At 40.7% G+C, this 20,040-nt stretch overlaps 1 protein-coding gene across 4 annotated transcripts in view; it reads left to right on the top strand.

Moving 5' to 3' along the window:
- The window catches only part of FYN (FYN proto-oncogene, Src family tyrosine kinase), a 136,918-nt gene that overhangs the window by 100,691 nt on the left and 16,187 nt on the right, over positions 1-20,040 (top strand). For 2 of the 4 annotated variants that reach the window (XM_053937639.1, XM_053937641.1), the window contains 7 exons: positions 1,431-1,529; positions 2,633-2,736; positions 6,984-7,133; positions 8,926-9,090; positions 13,311-13,490; positions 15,266-15,342; positions 15,445-15,598. In XM_053937639.1, the coding sequence (XP_053793614.1) occupies positions 1,431-1,529; positions 2,633-2,736; positions 6,984-7,133; positions 8,926-9,090; positions 13,311-13,490; positions 15,266-15,342; positions 15,445-15,598 (929 nt within the window). Of the gene's footprint in view, positions 1-1,430; positions 1,530-2,632; positions 2,737-6,983; positions 7,134-8,925; positions 9,091-9,562; positions 9,719-13,310; positions 13,491-15,265; positions 15,343-15,444; positions 15,599-20,040 lie in introns of all 4 variants that reach the window. The other 2 variants (XM_053937642.1, XM_053937643.1) reach the window with 2 other exon arrangements.

The following is a 20,040-nucleotide window of genomic DNA, read 5'->3' on the forward strand; positions in this document are numbered from 1 at the left end:
TAGTGGTAGGAGTTAAACACTGGTGAATCTGGTTCTGAGAATGAAATAGAAATTGCTAAATCCCAAATAATTGCATCCTGCAGAAAGCTGAGAAATAAACTTCTCTTAAAGTTGCACATCCTGCACCAATGTGCATTGTCTGAAAGTCAGTACCATGTCCCTCTGTGTGCACCGGTGTAAAAGAGAAATTCATGCTAAGCCTATAGAATGCTGCCTTAAGATGGTCCTGCATGAACCACTTTGCATTTAAATGTGAAGAATGTTGTAGAAGAAGAGTTTTTTGTAAGCATTTGAAAACACAGCCTAGTCCTGTGCTACGTCCTCCAGGTGGCCAGCAGAGGGAATCTAGACAATGAAGTGTGATCCTTAAGGGCCATCTAAAAATGCCATGTTGATGGATGGCTTTTTTATATCTTTGGGTTTCAGATTAATTGTGCTCATGGAAGTTTAAAATTAGCAGTGAATGTGACACTGTACAACTCAGCCCCACACAGCCACTCATTCACTTCTCCTGTGGTGGGATCAGGGGGAGAATCAAAAGGGTAAAAGTGAGAAAATTCAGGGGTTGAGATAAAGGCAGTTTAAAAGGTAAAGCAAAAGTCATGCACAGAAGCCAAGCAAAACAAGGAATTCATTCACTGCTTCCCATAGGCCGGCAGGTGTTCAGCCATCCCCAGGAAAGCAGGCTTCCATCATGCCTAACCATGACTTGGGAAGGTAAATGCCATCCCTCCAAACATTCCCCCCTTGTCCTTCTTCTTCCCCAGCTTTACATGCTGAGCATGCTGCCATATGTTATGGAATAGCCCTGTGGTCAGTGGGAGTCAGCTGTCCCAGCTGTGTCTCCTCACACAGATCCCTGCACACCCCCTGCCCCTCTCTGCTCATCTGAGAGGCTGAAAAGGCCTTGACACTGTGGGAATGCTGCTCAGCAGTAATGAAAGCATCCCTGCATTATCAACACTGTTTCCAGCACAAATCCAAAACATAGTCCCATACCAGCTACTTTGAGGAAAATTAACTCATTCCCAGCCAAAATCAGAACACAGCATTCAATTTGGCAATTTTCCTATAAGCTTTTTCAAGGGTCTGTATTAGAATAATTGCCATGGATACAGTTTTCAATATTCTAGTCCAAATTCAGCCCTCACCAAACCTGATTACACTGGCTGTTCTGCCTCTTCATGCCATTATGCTGCATCTGAAAAGCTACAGTACTAATCACTGCTGCAATAATTCTAGATGTAAAGAAATATGTGTATTATTTGGGTTTAAATGCAAACAGCTCTCTCGGAAGCACACCGGTGATAGAGACAAGTTGCTGTGGTTTCTTACAGCCATGCAGTTTTGGGCATTGTTAATGAAGTCAGATCACTGTCTTTACAGCTGTGTCCTGCTCTCACTTCTCCTCCTCACCTCTGTTTCCACAGGGAAGGAGACTGGTGGGAGGCTCGTTCCTTGACAACAGGCGAAACTGGTTACATTCCCAGTAATTATGTGGCTCCAGTCGATTCCATCCAAGCAGAGGAGTATGTTTTCTTTTTCTGTTCTAAAGACCATTAGTGCTGTATTAGAAGGAGGTGTGAGGAGTTGGCTTTGATTGATTGCAGCGATTTTCCAAATGACTTATGTTATATTTATTTAAGTTCTTAACTGCACTGATAAATAATTAGGTAATTAGTAACAAAAGAAGCAAGAGCTCAGTGTTTTTTCAATGTCAAAACAAAAGAAAAAAACCTAAAGGAACACAGGTCTGCTTCCTTTTTTCAGCTGTCAGCTAATTTCAAGCTTTAACCAAAAGGTGCCCTTGCTTTTCCTGAACCAACTTGTAAAAATATTTTGAGTTGATTAGTGTGCAAACTGTCCATTAAAGAGGGCACGTTGTATCAACAAATACAATTCCAAGGATAGGTAGGATGCCCACAATGCATACACAAAGCTGCCTAATGAGGAACCATCTATGCAAAGAAAAAGAGTGATGTGTGTATTCACCTTATTTCCAATATAAATGGAGGAGCTTATAGAGCCGAGCAGTACTAATTTAGTAATTAGTGGAGTCTGTACTTCAGGCTGTCCTTGGCTGATTGTGAAAAAACACAAAAACATTGCTGCAGGAAGGAAAAAAGGCTGTAAAAGCCTCTGAAAGCCTCATATAGAACCTCAAGTTAAGTGGTTCAATCTTGTCCTTCTACTGAGATTTTATAGCTGTGCTGCAACAAAAATATTGAGTACTAGTAAATCACTGTGTAGATCAAATATTTATAGCAACATCTGTACAAGTACTGCTCTTTGGCAGCAACAGTTTTCTGCCCTTTTCCCTGTGTATATCCTCCACCCACCACATCTTGGCCTCTGTGTGTCCAAGTCTGGCTGTTGTTGGAGGACACCAAGCGTTCTCAACACCTACTGATTACCGGCTTAATGCAAAGAGCTACTGCCCAACACACAGAGCATCTCTTACATGGTTTGTCAGGTTGGCTTTCCAGCATGATAAAAGAGACACAGTGTGACAAAAATGGTCAACTGAGTAACCACAGTTTCCACACAAAATCCTCTCCATGTCTGGGCCTTGTGACACTATTTAGTAATGCTACATCACATGTTGTCTTACTATTTCTGATATTTCCCTAAGGTGGTACTTTGGCAAGCTTGGCCGAAAAGATGCCGAGAGGCAGCTGCTGTCGTTTGGAAACCCCAGAGGTACCTTCTTGATCCGGGAAAGCGAAACTACCAAAGGTAGGATGGGCATTCTGACTATGAATGAGAAGATAATATGGGAAAAATTGTGCTGAGTGTGTGGAATACTGTTTTCAGTGGTATGAAGGTAGAGATTAAGTATCACTTTTGCATGTATTTGTGTTAGGGAATTGGATGTCTGGATATCCTAGGTCTTAGGGTGAGTGGTCCAAGTAGAGAACCACCAAAGTACAACTCATGCTCAACCCCATGGTATCTGCAGTGCAAGCCAGATGGTGTTGTCCTTTGAAATGCTGGATCCTTGAGGAGAACAAAAAAAAAAGGAGGAAAAAATTATGCAGCAGTTTTAAATTCACATATTAACAGGGAAAAGACTTGAATATACTTCTAATTAATATATTCATAGAGTATTCAACTGTATCCATTCTGTTGAAGTCAAGTGGAAGGGTGTATTCTCCTCCTTCCCTTTAAAAATATTGGAGGAGTTCCAGTTTACTTGGCGGGTGCTATTTTTGCTTTTACGTTTTCCTCACAAGGCCTGTCAACATCATCTTCAAAAGCTTCACATGTATGAAAAGATCTTTCTAATTCATACAACTACTGAGCAGAAAACTTGCAACTAACTAAAAACAAACCTGGCCATTTCTCAATTAACCAACAATCCAAAACAAAAGCTGTGGGAGGCATAAGTCACTAGAATTAATTCCATACAAGTTCTGTAGTCTAATGATGGTTCACATAATTAAAGCACCAACTTGTCAGTGCTTTGATCAGAGCACACTATCAGCTATGCTTAGCATGCAAAATGTCATGGCTAGTGAAGGAGTTTAAAGAAGAGAAGGAGTACTTGCACTCCTCTCTCTCCCTAATCTATCTTCAGATGCTGCATTCAATCATCTAAAATTGTAAGTTTTGCATTTTTGCTTCCCGAAGTCACTGGATTCTTCCTTTGCTGCCTACAACTCTGAAGACTGTTTTTTATGCAAAATCTGAATAGACTTGCTGTTGTTGTAGGCAGACAGTTTCTTGTCACCCCACAGCTTCACCTTGCTTCCCATAGCAATGAGGCACTCTCACCAGGAGCAAGACAGGCTCTAACTTGCTCTTTTTCTGCAAATAGTCTCCACCTGTTTTTTTTCACCAACAGTTGCTCTGATGTGTGCGAGGAGCAGGACTTCATCCCATTGTGTGCCAAGTTTAAAAACTCACTCATGTATGCAGCCATGGATCCTAAAAACAAACACAACACTGTTTCTCTAAACCACGTTATCAGTTTAGTCTGGCTTCCCCAGTTTTTATACCGTGATAGGGGATATGTTTTGCAGCACTGTTTACTTAGCTAAGTCAGGGGTTTTTCTAATTTCTTGTGAGACACAAAAGCATTAGGGAAATGTAGTAATCCATCATGGATGGACTTACAGCATCAAGTTCAATTTCTCTGTGTTCGAACTTAAGGCTCGCTACATCTTCAAACAGAGTTTGCATCAAAGCTATAGGAAAAAAACAGACATGCATGTTTTATTGTTAAAAAATGCCATTTCCTTTCTCATCCTTGTGGTGTTTAAGTATGTTGTTAGAAGAAAACAGAGAGCTTGTTGTTCAAGAGAGAGAAAAAAATCAATTGTGTGGGCTTAAATGGTGCCTTCTGCTATAAGTTTTCTCAAAATGCCCTACCCCTGGGCTTAAGGCAGGAATTGTTTTATGACCTAGAATTGTCCCTTCTGCTTTAAATAATAATAATAATAAAATTAATTAGGATCCTGTTAGAAGTATCATCATGGATGATTTCAGCATGAATTTAACTCCCCTTGATCATGGTTGCCTTCTCTTCTTACTTTCAAAATAAATCATATGGAGCTGGCTTTTCATTTTTTCAATGGCTGACTACCCAGGTGCTTCATCAGCTCTTGTCTGTATAATCCTTCACCTGGTTTCAATCCCCACCTTTCAAGACTGTCTGGTTTTAGTTGTCTGCCTTTTAAAAAGAAATCATTAGTATGATATATTGTAATGTCGTCTTTCTATCCCAAATTTTTATTATTTATATCTCTTGTGTTTAAATTTATCATCAGAGAGTAATTAATAGTATAGATAACCAACAACCTAAATAAATGAATAATGAAATACATCTTGGTTCTTGTTTATGTCCAGGTTTGAGCTAAAGCTCCAGTCCTGCAACTTGATCTGAGGTCAGTGGGGGTCCACAGAGGGCCACCCACACAGCTCTGATTGCAGACCTGGAACCACAGATTGTTTACATTTCCCTAAAGAATCTAAAATAGTGAGCAGATACGCAGGGAGCGTGACTAAAGAAAATACAGCTGCTGCCAGTGGATCAAAACTCAAAAATGCAGAGGTGGAGAAGACTGCCTGGAAAATTCTGAGGAGGCTGACAATGTACAGCCGAGAGTGGTGGTACAAAGCATGCACAAGATGTGCTTGCAAATCACCAAAAAGCTTTGAACTCCTAGTTAAGACAAAAGTACTGACTCAGGGAGAGCCTCTTCAGAAAACTGTCCTAAACAAACAGTATTTTTCTACACTTAGAAATCATAGAATCACAGCAAAGCTGGAGTTGGAAGGGACCTTTAAGATCATCTAGCTCCAACCCCACCAAAATAAATACATGAAACTAAAATAATTTTTTTAAAAAAAAGGAGGAAAAAGAGAGACATAAAACAACCCCTGACACTCCTTTAAGGGTGCCTCCCATTCAAATAAACCAGAATCGACTGTTTTAAGTGCTGGCTCTTTTCCTCCTATATAGGGGACAAACAACAGGGAATTTGAGAAGTCATTGGAGTCAGGGTGGAGAGATTTTGCTCACTGCATCTTCCTCAGGGATGAGCCACCCACCAGTGTAACCAGTTGTTGGTTAATGTGGTCAAGGAGGCTTCTTACTGAGGATACATCCAAGAAAGACATCTTCTACTGGGACCACCTTTCATGTCATACAAAACTGTTTGCTGGTGGTTTTCCTTTTCTGTCCTTAGCTGACATGGTTACCAGTGAAAGCAGTAGAGGCTCCAGAAGGAGGACCTTCCTGAGCTCTCTGCAGCTGACAGTTTCCTCTTCTCCTTTTAATACCTAGATTCCCTTGAGTAAACACAGTATTTGTCTGAGCCATGAGCTAAAACTCATTTTCTTTGCTGCCTTTGAAAAGGGCCATGTTTTTGTTCAGATCCAGTGTGATGCTGTAAAAAAAGCAGCTTTGCTCAAATTGACACTGTAGAGAACCAACACATGTGTCACTGGCCATAAAATAGGACTGTCCTCCAGAGTGAGACACCTGAACGTGCAGGTCCCCACGGAGGTGGCCGAGCTGTTTTTGCGGTCAGCAGGAAGCCGAGGCTCTCTTCAGCTGCCCGTGACTGCAGACACCGAGTACCCACGCCGGCATTACGCCGCAGCGCCATAACTCTCATGGAAACTGGGCTGGCATTCAGCCGCCCTCAGAGCACCAGGGGCTTATGCATGGATGTATAAATCAAGCCCCCAGCCCATCTGCAGACTGCCACCACTGCACCTGAAACTAAATCCAGCCCATCAACTGAGGTTCCTTTACATGGCCCTGAGCATCCAGAGCCACTTCAAATGCCTGCAGGACATCCACATGGCTGGAAAAATGTGACAGCCTGTGGGAAAACTGCCAAGTAGCATGTCCTGAGGCATCTCACATGGCACTTAATCCCTGTGCTAGGGCATCTGAATCCCACTGGTAAGCTCTAAAGCCCCACATGGATTTGGGAAGTTAAACATGAAGTTCTTGTAGATCTACTGGTGCTCAGTCTTGGTGTAGGATTACCTTCCAAAGACTGTGGTGTAAAAAGTATGCTTATTTGGTTGTTTATAAAGGTGTTAGGGATCCATCCAGGTAACAACACTACCCACATATAAAGTCATTATCTCCAGAGCTTCCTGTGAAAATCTTGGTATTTACCACCCACTGGCATTTACATAAAGTGCAGTATTTGCAGTGTAACCTGACACTTAGAATAGGAAAAGTCAATTTAACAGCCTGAAGCAGTAAATGTTAAAATGTGAGTTTTCATTTACACAGAAGTCCCAGTATCTTTCTAGAACATTGTGAAAGGGACATGGTGTGAACATCCCACAATTTCTCTGTCGCTTACATCATTGTGTTAGATTAATTTGGTTTTTTTTCAGGATACAGTGAGCTTTTTGGAAGCAATTTCTCTTTCACTTTGTAGCAACTGACCAGGAAACCAAAATCTTTGTGACTAAAAGCTAATTATAATTTTTTATTTCTCCTTTGCTTGGAACAGGTGCCTATTCCCTGTCTATTCGAGATTGGGATGATATGAAAGGAGATCATGTCAAACATTATAAGATTCGTAAACTTGACAATGGTGGATATTATATCACAACTCGGGCACAATTTGAAACTCTTCAGCAGCTGGTTCAGCATTACTCAGGTAATTTTTCAGATAATACATGGCACTCTGAAGTATTTAAAACTAAAGTGTTTGCTGCTGAGCTGATGTATTTGTAAGATGCCCTAAAGAGTCATTTGATCTATGACTCTAGTTTGTTGTAATGCATCTTCTGTTATCCCTTTCCCATTAGAGTTATAAATGTCTTTGAGTGCCGTTCACAGGATACAGCAGCAGAGCTTTTAAAACCTAACACTTTACTGTGCTAAAGGTTTTGTCAGCTCTCCCTCTTCTAAGCAAACAGAATTACCGAATTTGACTTGCACATCTCCAAGCATGAATTCCCCGAGAATAAGCGAGTGCCAGTATGTGCCATTTTGCAGCACACTATTGCTAATAAAGCAAATAGGAATTGCATTGTGGAATTCAGTCACCTAAAACAATGGCCAAAAGTTTTGCGTGTATTAGATACATGAAATATATTTTCCCACTGGATTTTGTTCTATGTGCAAAGTATTAACATTTACATTATGTTAAATAAATAAGGCAATATTTGTGTTTCTTTATGTACACTATTTGTGTCCACCTACCAAACCTTTTTATTATTATTCCTGTAAATAGTGTGGCATGCATTATTCCACCCAAAAGTACATCCTGTTGTCACTGGCAATTGGTGTACAACAAATGCAGCTTCAAAACTCCCCAAACCTCTGCACAGGATAACTGGTTCTTACACAGAAGATTGCCATGCTTCTCAGCATGGTCTTTTTTTAAGCAGAAATTTGTATTTTGAATTATTTGCTCTTTGGGGTTTTTTTCCCCTTTAGCTTTTCATAATATTATTAACAGATTACCCCAAATGCTTGCTGCTCAAAAACTTTTCATAATTTTTACTTGGGAAATCATCTTCTCTGCGGGGCATTTTTTCTGTATTCTTTGTATTCTATGTCTGCTGTATTCTTATGCTATTCATACTAGACATCTGGCTGTCTTCTCCACCCAATTCCTGATGGGTGTGTGCTGCCAGGGAGAATTTGTAGTTGTTTCTAGTGACTCTACTTCAAACTAGATGAGGTATAAAAACTCACATATAAAGAAGATAATTTACAACCTCACTGTACCAGTTGGTATATGTCAAATTTGAGTTTCCTCTGGTCAGCTTATATGGGTGGCATATTTTCCATGCACAGACACAGAAACAAATAGATCTGGAAGCAGCCATTTCTGTGCAACACGGAGGCATAATCAGTAGGATCCAGGCAGAGTAGCTCTGGAGGCTTGGTACTGCATATGCTAATGAAGGTTTGCTCTAGAAAGAAGGTCAGATTTCCATGATACCTACAAAGACCTTTTCACAGAGCAAAATATAGAAATGCCTTTTCCCAGGCTACAAAAAGTCCACCAAATTTTCATGGCTATGATTTTTCAGAAAAAGAAGTAATTCATCTTCTCCATGTTTCTTTTACTCAGTTCTGAAACAATTCATCTTGTAATTGACAGATTATTTTTTAAAAGCTATACTGTACCATAGTAAACCAGTCACTCAAGAGGTTATCTTAATGCAGCATTGTGGGAAGAGGGAAATCCTGAGTCTGCAAGAGAAACCAGTAGTGGTCACCTTCCATTTCAGGCTGTGCAGAGACTAAAATATTTCCTGTTCTGTCTCAAATGAATACGTTTCAATGTTCAATTCCTAATCTTCCAGGATGCTTTGTGGTATGCAACTAACAGCTGTTGTGAGTAGCATTGTTTTTATGCTTACTGTATTTGTTTCATGTCACACTTTTTTTTCTTTCCTCTCCTTTGCTGTTGGCTTCACTTCTGGCTCCATCAGAGAGAGCTGCAGGTCTTTGCTGCCGCTTAGTAGTCCCCTGTCATAAAGGAATGCCAAGGCTTACTGATCTGTCTGTCAAAACCAAAGATGTCTGGGAAATTCCACGAGAATCCCTACAGTTGATCAAGAGACTGGGAAATGGGCAGTTTGGGGAAGTATGGATGGGTATGGAGCAAAATAATTACTCTAAAATAGCTCGCTGTGTGGGGATTACAAGATGGAAGGTGAAAATTTAGGACTTTGTGACCCACAAGAAAAAAAATTAGTAAAGCTCAAACTGTTAGGAAAAATGTCTTTGGAATCATGTCTTTGACTTTGAAATTCTTTAATCTTCAACTTTCACTATAATTGATGGCAAAAGAAAACTGAAAATCCATGTTTCCTTGGAAGGTCTTGATTTTGACAAATTACCACTGTCGTAATAATAAATCAAGGCTCACATAGTAATCTCTTAGCTATACCAAAGAGCCTTTTTCTGCAAACTAACAAAAAAAGTCCTTACCTTCAGCATCCAAAAAACAGTGTTTGCAAATGAACTTTAATGCAGCACTGAGAGACCCTCACCTTCCATCTTTCTCAATGCATGCATAATTTTGGATTATAAGTGTGTTTTTTTTATTAATTTCCTCTCCTATAGAGAAAGCTGATGGTTTGTGTTTTAACTTAACTGTGATTGCTACGAATAATACCCCACAAACTGTTGGATTGGCTAAAGATGCATGGGAAGTTGCACGTGATTCATTATTTCTGGAACAGAAGCTTGGTCAGGGGTGTTTCGCTGAAGTGTGGCGTGGTAAGGCAGAGAATATATTTTGCTTTGGATGGATCTTTTAAGGCCCTCTTGGCAGAAATAAACATTTCAATATAGATCTTATAGCTAAAAGATCAGAATAGTATGAAATGTTAGTTTATATTGCCTGAAACAATCAAACGTAAATACAGTAATCCATGGGGAAGCTTCCTTTCATTTCCACACAGTGGTATGAGAGGTTAGGGCATTAAAATTCATTAATTGCCTTGGGTTTATTTGGGTGACTACACAATTGCTAGGTATTAAAATAGGAATGATGCTAAACCTGTAAGGCAGAATGGCTAATCAGAAATTAATCTGGTAAGTAGACATTTTTCTTTCCTTGTGTGTTGTAGCACTGATGGAATCAGACCCTGAAAATGTTTCCATCCACTCTCCCAGTTTAAAAATAATGGCAAATATCAGCAAGCTGTTATTGTCAAGCTAGCTTTCCCATGCATCCACTTCTTCAAGTGTGTTTGCAATTTGTGTCTGCAGCAGAACCCAGTAATTTGATATAGAGACCAGGGACAACAGAGGCAAAACTTGCTGGGCCCAGCTGAACCCCCACTTTGAAGTCCAGAAATACTGACCTTTTCCAAATCCACTGACATTGTTTTCTGCACATTTACCAGCTTAACTTACCCATCATGGGCCTCATTCTTTTAATGAGTAAAAAACAACAGCAATTTACAATTTACATAAATCTTAGCATGGCCATAGCATTGAAACACAATATAGTGGCCATTTCATGACATGTGGCTCAATTTCTGTGCCAAATTGTGTTCTGTATAGACTCTAAAATTACCAATTCAAATAAAAAATCACTACATGTTGTTTCTTCACAAAAATTTGAGGGGGGCAGTTTGACCACTCCTTTTGTTGCAGTGATACAAAAATATGTACAGCCAAAACAACCAGTGGGTGCTTCAGCAAGGAGCACAGCAGCAAGTCTGTGAGATTTACAGAATTTATAGACTAGAAATACAGAAGTTTATAGAATCTCACAGAATTACAGTTGACCTGTTGCAAAGAAAGCTGCCTACATTTCTATTGGCATTTCCAGATAATTGCAGTTTCTCCTTCTTGTTCTCCATCTTGAATGCGCGCACAAGTTTCCAGTTGATGTTACTACTTAGTGGTCAGCTCTGTGAGCCATAGACCTTAAAATGATACAACAAGTTAAAGGAACAAATGGAAAAAAATCATGTATGAGAAATAAAGTTCCAAGTACCAGTACCAAGTAGCTGTCAGAAATGCAAAAATTATGATTACAATTATAAAATTCTGTTTCTTAATGTATGGTAAAAAATATGTTAACAGCCCTGAAGCATTCCTAAATTGGAGTAGATTGACACAGTAAAAATTAATAAAAACCACATTAAGTAGTAACTGACTACATATGGGAGGAATTCAGAGGGAAGCCTATGCTACTTTTCTATTAGAAAAATATACCAAAACAGAAAAAGAAAATTTAAGAATTTAAACTGGAATCAGAGCTGAGAGGATAAGTTAGCATTTTTGTTTTATTTTCTTTTTTTAAACTGGAGAAATTCATCAAAGTATTTAAAAACAGACTTGCTGACAACACTTCATGGTAATAGAACAAGCCCTGGGATTTTTATTAAAACAGATAGGACACAATTAATCCTGTTAACACACAAGGTGAGATCCTAAATTTTACTAATGCCAATCTGGTGCCCATGAAACTCTGGTTTTATTCCTGGTTCATATAATTCATGGTACCTCTGCAAAGTGGCTGTGACTGATGGCACACTGCAGTCTGGAGCCTCACTGACTCCAGACAAAACACACTCCCTGTCACCCATCAGAAAAGGTTTTGGCCACCCTGCTTGAAATTAGAGGCAAAACCACATCCTTCCCAGCTTATACAGGAGTGCCACTAGAGCAAAGTCCTGCTTCAGCTCTGATTTGAAGGACTGAGAGAAATTAAGGCTTCAGGAGTTCTTCTGAAGTGTTCTGGGGTAGCTGAGGTGGTAACTCAAGGCATTACTCCACTGACAGTACAGTGATAGCTGGCATTGAACAGGCATAAGGAAATCAAGGTATAATGAAAACCAAACTTGCACTGCACATTTTTGACTAATATGTGCCTCGAACCCCCCAGACATTTGGGGTTGCCCTTTAAAAGTGAGGAGCAGCACAGGAGCAGCAGCTCCTCCACTGCTCTTCTGCTATCCTCAGCCAGGCAAGGTAGACCTGGGGCCTGAGCATTTGCACAAAAAACCTCATTTTATGGCTCATTTATACTCTAGCAGGTTGCAAAAGTTTATGATAAAATTATTCTGGCCTAACCAGTTCCCATGCAGCAGTTGAGCCCTGTTATTGTTCATGTACTTTTAAACAAACTGGGTTATTTTACATGTTACCTTTGTTCATGACACAGCCTTTGTGTACTTTGTGGGCTTTCTGCTATCCTCATGCTTAAGTGCAGAGGAGTAGTTTTTAATGTGATTAATTCCTGAAGTCATTTAGTGTTGTTCTGCCTTATCACACAGCAGCTCCCTATCTACAGATCACATTCAAAGCCATATCAGCCCTGACTCTGGAGCAGGGTTCTGACTAGTCTGGGCAAAGGACAACCAGAAGGCAGTAGGAAAGTGGTATTTCTGCCCATTTAAATTTTTCTTCATTTCCCTTCCCACACACACACAAAAAAAAAAAAAAAAAAAAAAAAAAAAAAAAAAAAAAAAAAAAAAAAAAAAAACAAAACAAAAAAACACCCACCAAAAAAATCCTCACTATTTACATAAACAGGTCTTTTTTTCTTTCCAGTCCTCCTCCTCCTCTCTAATATCCCAAGTGAAGTCCCACCTCTTGCACGATGCCCTGAGTCAGCCTTCCCCAGTTCTCTCCAGGTTCTTGTGCAGGCTTTTGGGTGTTCCAGAAGGCTTGGTAGCTGAAAAATGATGCAACTTTTCTATTTCATTGCTGACCACGAGTAAAGAGTAAACTGAAGTGGACAGGAACACCTCATTTTCTGTCAGCAGCTCCTGGGGATAAGGAGGGGAAGGAAAAAGACACATTTCAGTTTGGAAACACACCTGTGTTTCTAAAATGAAATCAATTCAGGATTTGTTTCTCAGGAGGTTTTTTGTTGTTGTTCTGTTTTGTTTTTTTTCATCTGACTCAGAACAAAACCAAAATGTTAAAAAGTGTTGCAAATGAGAAGTTCTAGTTTAACCAGTTTTGTTGTCCAAATCTGTGACTGGGGCTGTGTTGTGTTCTGTAGCAATTACTTGTTAGCAAGGGAATACACAAAGATGGATTTCAGCAGTCCCACGTTTCTTACTCAGAGAAGATTTCTGTAGAGATCACTGGAAACATTGTCTGAGTAGGACAACGGCAATTGTGCCCCAGTGCCAATGGGAGTATTATTTTTCAGTGAAACAGAAAAAGACTAAAATATGAAGGAGGTGTGGGAGTAATATAATGATAAGGCAACATGGGAAACCAACTTTTTTTAAAAAAACTTATATTAAATTTCCTTGGTATTTTTCCCTTGCTTACATTAGGCATCAGGCAGAAAAAGGAGCAGAAGATATTTAACCTAACTAAGTGTCTGTGCTTGTAGGTACATGGAATGGAAATACTAAAGTGGCTATCAAGACCCTGAAGCCTGGCACTATGTCTCCAGAATCCTTCTTAGAGGAAGCCCAAATCATGAAGAAGCTAAAACATGACAAATTGGTCCAACTTTATGCTGTGGTATCTGAAGAGCCTATCTATATTGTCACAGAGTACATGAGTAAAGGTGAAGTCAGAGCTGCTGTGCTTGATAATATTTTTTTTTATTGTTTCTCCTTGGGGATACAGAGGGAGGTGAAGCAGGGTGCATACGAGGAAGGAGAGAGGGAACAGGAAACTAGAGTCACCTCTGGCTTCAGAAGAATCATGAATTCCACTATGAACTGGGCCCAAAACCTGATGCACAAAGAAAATCTGTACTAGCTGGGGGAAAGGGAAGTTGGTGCAGGCTAAGTGGTTCCAGCTGCATCAGCACCTAAACTTTCCTGCCAAGCAATATGCATTTTGTAGGTTTGATGATACCACATGCTGCTTCCCAAGATCCTAGCTTTTCCTGGTATCAGAGAGTTCTTAGGACATCTTCTTTCAGTGTTTACTTGTTGGACTAGGATTTCTGTTTCTTCGTTTAGCCAATCCTGAATCTTGTCACTGCACCTCATTCTCAGATCACACTTCACATTCAGTCCACCCCATTACCATCTTAATACATTATTTGCACATATTATTCTTTCCCTCCTCTTTTTCCTTCACTTTCCCCTTCCACCTTGTCTCTTCTTTAAGCTACTTAGCTGGTAATGGTGCAGTAAAATGAGAAAAAGAAAACTTCTTGCTCCCTCAGATCTCCAGCAGGGTGCTGAGAGCAGAGCAAAAAATCTGCTTGTTTTGGAAAAGCAAATGAACCAAATAGGAAACATAAGTTCTCACAGGGAAGTTTCATTGTACATTGGAGGATACACTCTGAAATTTTAAGTGCATTCTTTCAGTCTATTTGGAGTTGACTTTTATTTTCCTGGCAGGTGTTTGCCCACCTCCCTCCTCAGAGGCATCCAAGCCCTGACTCAAACTTTAATCACATGTCTCAGTGACAAGCATATGCTTTTTCCCTTTAAAAATAAAGACTTTTCAAAACCCTTCTGAAGTATGGGGTTTATTTTGGCTTACTTTACTGGTTTGTACTGTAACATTTTACATCTTTGGATCTGAGCTTGAGGCTGACAATTTATCAAGGGAGAAATGCTTAATCATCTGTCTTTTTCCTTTATTTTTTAAACCAATTCTCTGACCTTATTTAAAGGAGAGTGCTACATTTCTCTGTTCAAATACAAGATTAGGACAGAAGCTAGAACATCCCAGGCTCTTTTTTTAAGGCAACAGGGTACTTTCTTGTTTTCCCTTGCACAGGAAAGTGATATTCTCATAACTTTTGCTAAAGTTGCTTTCATTTCATCTCTTCTTTGTCTTCTAAAATTAATGGTTCATACTGTATTTAGTTCTGGGTTACCTAGAGGAGAAGCACCACTAATTTCTAAGGAAAAATAGCCTTTACCAATGCTATCCCCCTTGGGCTCACCAGGCTCTGGGATGACCTTTCCTTTGGAACAGGTTGAGCTAGGATCTGACTTCTTCCATAACTTGTGTGGCTTGGAACTGAGCTGCTGCTTTGCAATTGCTGAGGCCTTTAGAGAGCAGGAGGTATGTAGTTTTAAAGAGCAGTGGAAAAGTTAGGAAATATCAACTTTCTCAGTAATGGTCAGGAAAATTTAAAACAATCCTGTCTCCTTTCCCTGCAATTCTCCTTGTTCTAGTGGCTCATTCTTCTGCAAGCCAACTTAAAGAGTGAAGCAAGTACAATAGGGGAATTTGGAGATATCATGAGTTTTTTTTAAACTGTCCCTTGAACTTGAAACATTGCTGTCTTTAATATTGCACATATTGCAGCACCTCCATTCTGATGAGTTGTTTTCCTAACATCTCTCTATTGTGTCAACTCTGCATTCGCAGGGAGTTTGCTAGATTTCTTAAAGGATGGAGAAGGAAGAGCTTTGAAGTTACCGAACTTGGTGGATATGGCGGCCCAGGTCTGTCTCCAGAATACTGAGCACTGAGGTGTAGGTGTTTTATAGTCCATGTATGAACTGATTTGTTTTAAATGCATGATTTGTCTCTCCTGCTGCTCGCAGGTGGCCGCAGGAATGGCGTACATCGAGCGGATGAATTACATACACAGAGATCTGCGTTCTGCAAACATCCTGGTGGGCAACGGCCTAATATGCAAGATTGCCGACTTTGGATTGGCAAGACTGATTGAAGACAATGAATATACAGCCAGACAAGGTAAATGCAGCAGCAGGTAAAGCACTGAGTGTCATTCTTGTGGCAGGGAAAGAGTGGAATGTGGTTTTGAACAGCTCTCTCTCCTATGCTTCAGGGCTGCTTTCAGTAAATCCTGAACTCCTATTAACTCTTAGTCAGAAGTTCACTGCTGAATGCATGTCCTAAAGAGAATGTCTTATTTCGTTGTCTTTTCTTTGAAAGCCAAAATGAAACAAAGGTGATGAGTGAGAACACAGCTGGAAATGACAGCAAAGACAGGATCTTCATGGTGCCATAGCCAAGAGGATATTTTACTTACTGGCTATGAGAGTCTGAATGTGGCAATCCAGAAAAGTGTGTGTAGGGTATTTTGCAGTCTGCATTCTAGCATTTACTAACCACTATTATCACTCTGTACTATTCTTACTTTCTGTATTTCAAACGGGTCAAAGAGTTGTGCCCTGTGCAATGGAGCTGCCTCTCTGAGCACTCAATTTTCTTTCTTTCTTTCTTTCTTTCTTTCTTTCTTTCTTTCTTTCTTTCTTTCTTTCTTTCTTTCTTTCTTTCTTTCTTTCTTTCTTTCTTTCTTTCTTTCTTTCTTTCTTTCTTTCTTTCTTTCTTTCTTTCTTTCTTTCTTTCTTTCTTTCTTTCTTTCTTTCTTTCTTTCTTTCTTTCTTTCTTTCTTTCTTTCTTTCTTTCTTTCTTTCTTTCTTTCTTTCTTTCTTTCTTTCTTTCTTTCTTTCTTTCTTTCTTTCTTTTCTTTTCTTTTCTTTTCTTTTCTTTTCTTTTCTTTTCTTTTCTTTTCTTTTCTTTTCTTTTCTTTTCTAAAACTTGTTTTAATAGAAATGCCATCTTCCAGTGCTACACAGGGTGCTGGGCAGAGATGACCATTGATACACTATAGAAATGTATCAGCTTTTTCTGAAAAGCATGTGTGTTCAAACTGAGCCATGTCACAGGCTCTTTTTAGTTATTCTTTACAAGTCATGCTTAGCTGTCAGATGTTGGTCCAAGCTGCAGAGCTACAGTTTTGTTCTCTTTCTGCTGGCAGTACTTTGGTAGTGCTTGCTCAATATGTGTTGGTAAACACAACTCCATCCTTTCAGTACCAAAGCCAAGGAGGTTCCCATTAAACCCTGTTGTACATCACCAAAAACTCTCTCTGTGGGTTTCCTCTTGTGAGTTTCTTCTCTTGAACAAAGTCCCTGTTTCAGCATGGACCCTGTCATTAATTCTTAGGAGACAGCTAACCTCTTTCTGTAACTTTTTTTCTAAGTGTTGACAGAAGGCGCCAGAGAGTTTCCAGCATGCCTTGCCCTGGCGTGGGAGCAGCAGCAGCTCTCAAGCTATTCTCACCCCCCTGAACTGCTGTGGGCAGTACCCAGTCACAGGGGTGTGGACCAAAGGCTGCATCCACCCTAAAAGCTGCCTGCTTCACAGTCAGACAGTGAGGCCTGATTATTTTGGTGGGGTCCTTGAGGAACCCATGACAGATACTAATGCAGAGCCTTAACTACTATTGATTTCAGCCTGAGAGTGGGAATTGCTTCTTGTTAGAAAAAAAATAGGCTTGTGTCATTCTCTCTAGAGCAATAAGAGTGTCTGGACAGGCTCTGGCAGACAGAAAGCTGCCTGCTTGCTGTTCCCCTGTGTAAAATAAGAAGAGTTTTCCCTGAACAAGGCAGGCAGATTCAGTCTGCAAAATGGCTTTGAAACAGTGTCCTATATTATCTCCATTTCTGCCTGGTTTGCTGCCATGTCTTTTGTTCCCTTTGGAAACCACCCAGTGTATAGTTTTACATGACTAATTATTTGTTTTCATGGACAAGTATGTGACCTACTTCTGGCCAAATCTCTTCAGGCTCCTGATCCATAGGAAATCCTATGATGACCTGTTTGCCTCTCAGTTTAAATCTCTCAGAACAGTTTTGCCCTCTTCACATGTTAAAAAAGCTGTGAAAACCTACTTGACTGATATTGAAGAGAATGCTGCACAAACTGATATTGAAGAGAAGTTTAGATTTTTAAATAAAAATCACTGGATTTGGGGTGGAGAAACTTTGAGAAAAGTATAACACCAGGCCTGGCAGGGAGAGGGAGCATAGCTGTGGTATCTCCTGCCCTTTTTGCATGGAGAAATCACTTGTACTGAGGGGACAGTGTCTGGGAAGGGAGAATTAGTTTGGTTTTTAAAATGAATTGCAGATGATCTGCAAGATCTGAGTCATGTTTGCCTGGCTTCATCTCCTTGAGCCAGTATGGAGAAGTCACCCATCTTTCCCATACTTGAGGGCAATGGACAATAATTCCTCCCCGTGATCTCCAAATCAGGCTGAAGTCTTTCAGAGCTATAGAATTCCTTAAAAGAGAGACCCAAAGAGCTGTAACCACAGGCATCATGTAGAAAGGTTTTCTTACTTTTCATTAATATTTTTTGTCCCTTTCTTAAGGAGTTGGAAGGGGTGCTTTTTTTGACCAAGTAGCACACACTCAATTTACATTTCATTGCAATTAACCTGGCTTCCAAGCCAGGGTGAGCCTAAGACCTTTAGTTTATTGAGGGAGAAAAATGGTTTCTAAATGCACCAATGGATTTTTTTTTTCAACTGGAATTCAGTTCTGGCTTGTTTAGTTAAGCTTCAGTTTGAGCAAAGCTTGTTGGAGACCACAGTATCAGGAGGAAATGGTTGCCTCTGCTTGTTTCCCATGACCTATTACTTCAGCCTCCAAGGGGATGCATCTGGAGACTGCTCTGTTTATCTAGCTAACTACTGTTTCAGTGGGAATTTTGACACAGGAGGAAAGCTTGGCCAGCGGAGGGGAGGGGAACAGGGAGCGCTCCAGACTGGCAGCTCCTGTGGGAGCAAGGAAATGTTTTTCCTTGCAAAATCTGAAGATTAAAGTCTTTGGTCACTCTCCTCAGCAGTCATCCTTCTCTTGGCTTAAGTGTGTTAGTACAGAGCTCATTGTTGGCATGGGGAAGAGGTGGTTTTCTCCAGCTTCGCTTGATCTCCTACTCCCTTCCCCCACTGTCACTTTTGTCTCTGATTAAATATTTTGAAAGGAAACAGATGGGGATGCTTTGAGCCCCAGCAGGCTAGAGTGCAGGATTCCTGAACCTGTGTGGGTATTACTTAGCCTGGTGGTAATGTTTTACTGACCGGTTTATTTTCTTTTGGGTTTGAACAAAGGAGGCCTGACTGCTCCTGATTTATGAGAGGTAAATAAAAAGCAGTTCGTTGTCTGCACTGCCATTTCTCAGCAATTGTCGGGAAGGAAAGAGATGGTCATGTCACTAATGATTTAAAGTGTGTGACTAGCAGCTATACACTGCCATTAAATAATAGCAAAAAAAAAAAAATCTTGGCTTGTAATGAGCATTTGGCTCCTCTTGCTTTTACAGGAAGTGAGTAATCAAAGGGGAAAAACATGCCTGTTTAGAGTGACACCCATTTCAAAGGCTACACTGGGGGACTGTATTGCAGCCTGTCCATTGCTTCTTTTGGCTGTTGCTGTTGCAACATCTTCCCCACACACAGAGTGTCAGGCATTGAGTGTTGCTTCCTTCCTTTGGTGATGATGCTTGTGTCAGCCCTGTAAGGCAAGACTTAAAACTCCTGGTATCCTACAGGACAAACTTCCCATCAGCCCCAGCAAAGGATTTCCCACACAGTTCTGCTATCCTTACATTGATATGGTTCACTGTTATGTGGAGTTTTGGCCGAGCACGTAGCATTTTTGTGAAGAGTGCCAGTGCTCCACAGAGTCACTGGGTTAGAGTTGTTACTATTCTAAGCAGCAGCAGCTGATACAAATTTAAAATTTTCTTAATAAATAAAAAGTGCGGAATTATTTTCCAGGCCATGTTTCTACTGCACACACTCTAAGCACACATGAAACAATAAGGATTTTTCTGATGCCTTCCAGAGGTGTCAGAGCTATTTTTGGAGCTCTAGTACACTCACAGATCATTTTTGCCTCCTTAACACTTAGAAGTAACTCCTTCCTGCCCTGCTTAAAATCAAGTGATACTTCTTAGTTTGATTTCCTAGAAATAGGCAGGGATTTCCCCCCTCCCCCCCTTCCAGGCTCTCTCCAGTCCCTTTGCAGAGACTTGTTCACCAGCTAATCAGACCTGTTTTGTTTGTGACTGACTGTACTGCAGGCTGTAGCATCCAGGGCTTTGTTCTCGCTCTTTACCTGCGGTTCCCTGAGCAAGCCCAGGAGCAGACAGGAGAAGGGACTCCTGGTTCTCAGCCAGCGGGGTCCCGGGGGATCCCCGATCCGCTCCTGCAGAGCTGCCATCTGCCCTGCGGCAAGGAGCGCGGCCAGGTCAAGAGGAAGGGCGAGGGGAAAGGAAGGGAAGGGAAGGGGGGCTGCAGGCAGAGAGCCAGAGGGGTGTTCAGAGCCGCAGTCCCGCCCCTCGCCCCCCGCTTCCTGGGGAGGGGTCCGCCTGCGGAGCC

The sequence above is a fragment of the Vidua chalybeata genome, chromosome 3 (assembly GCF_026979565.1).
Source record: "Vidua chalybeata isolate OUT-0048 chromosome 3, bVidCha1 merged haplotype, whole genome shotgun sequence".
Taxonomy (NCBI): Eukaryota; Metazoa; Chordata; class Aves; order Passeriformes; family Viduidae; genus Vidua; species Vidua chalybeata.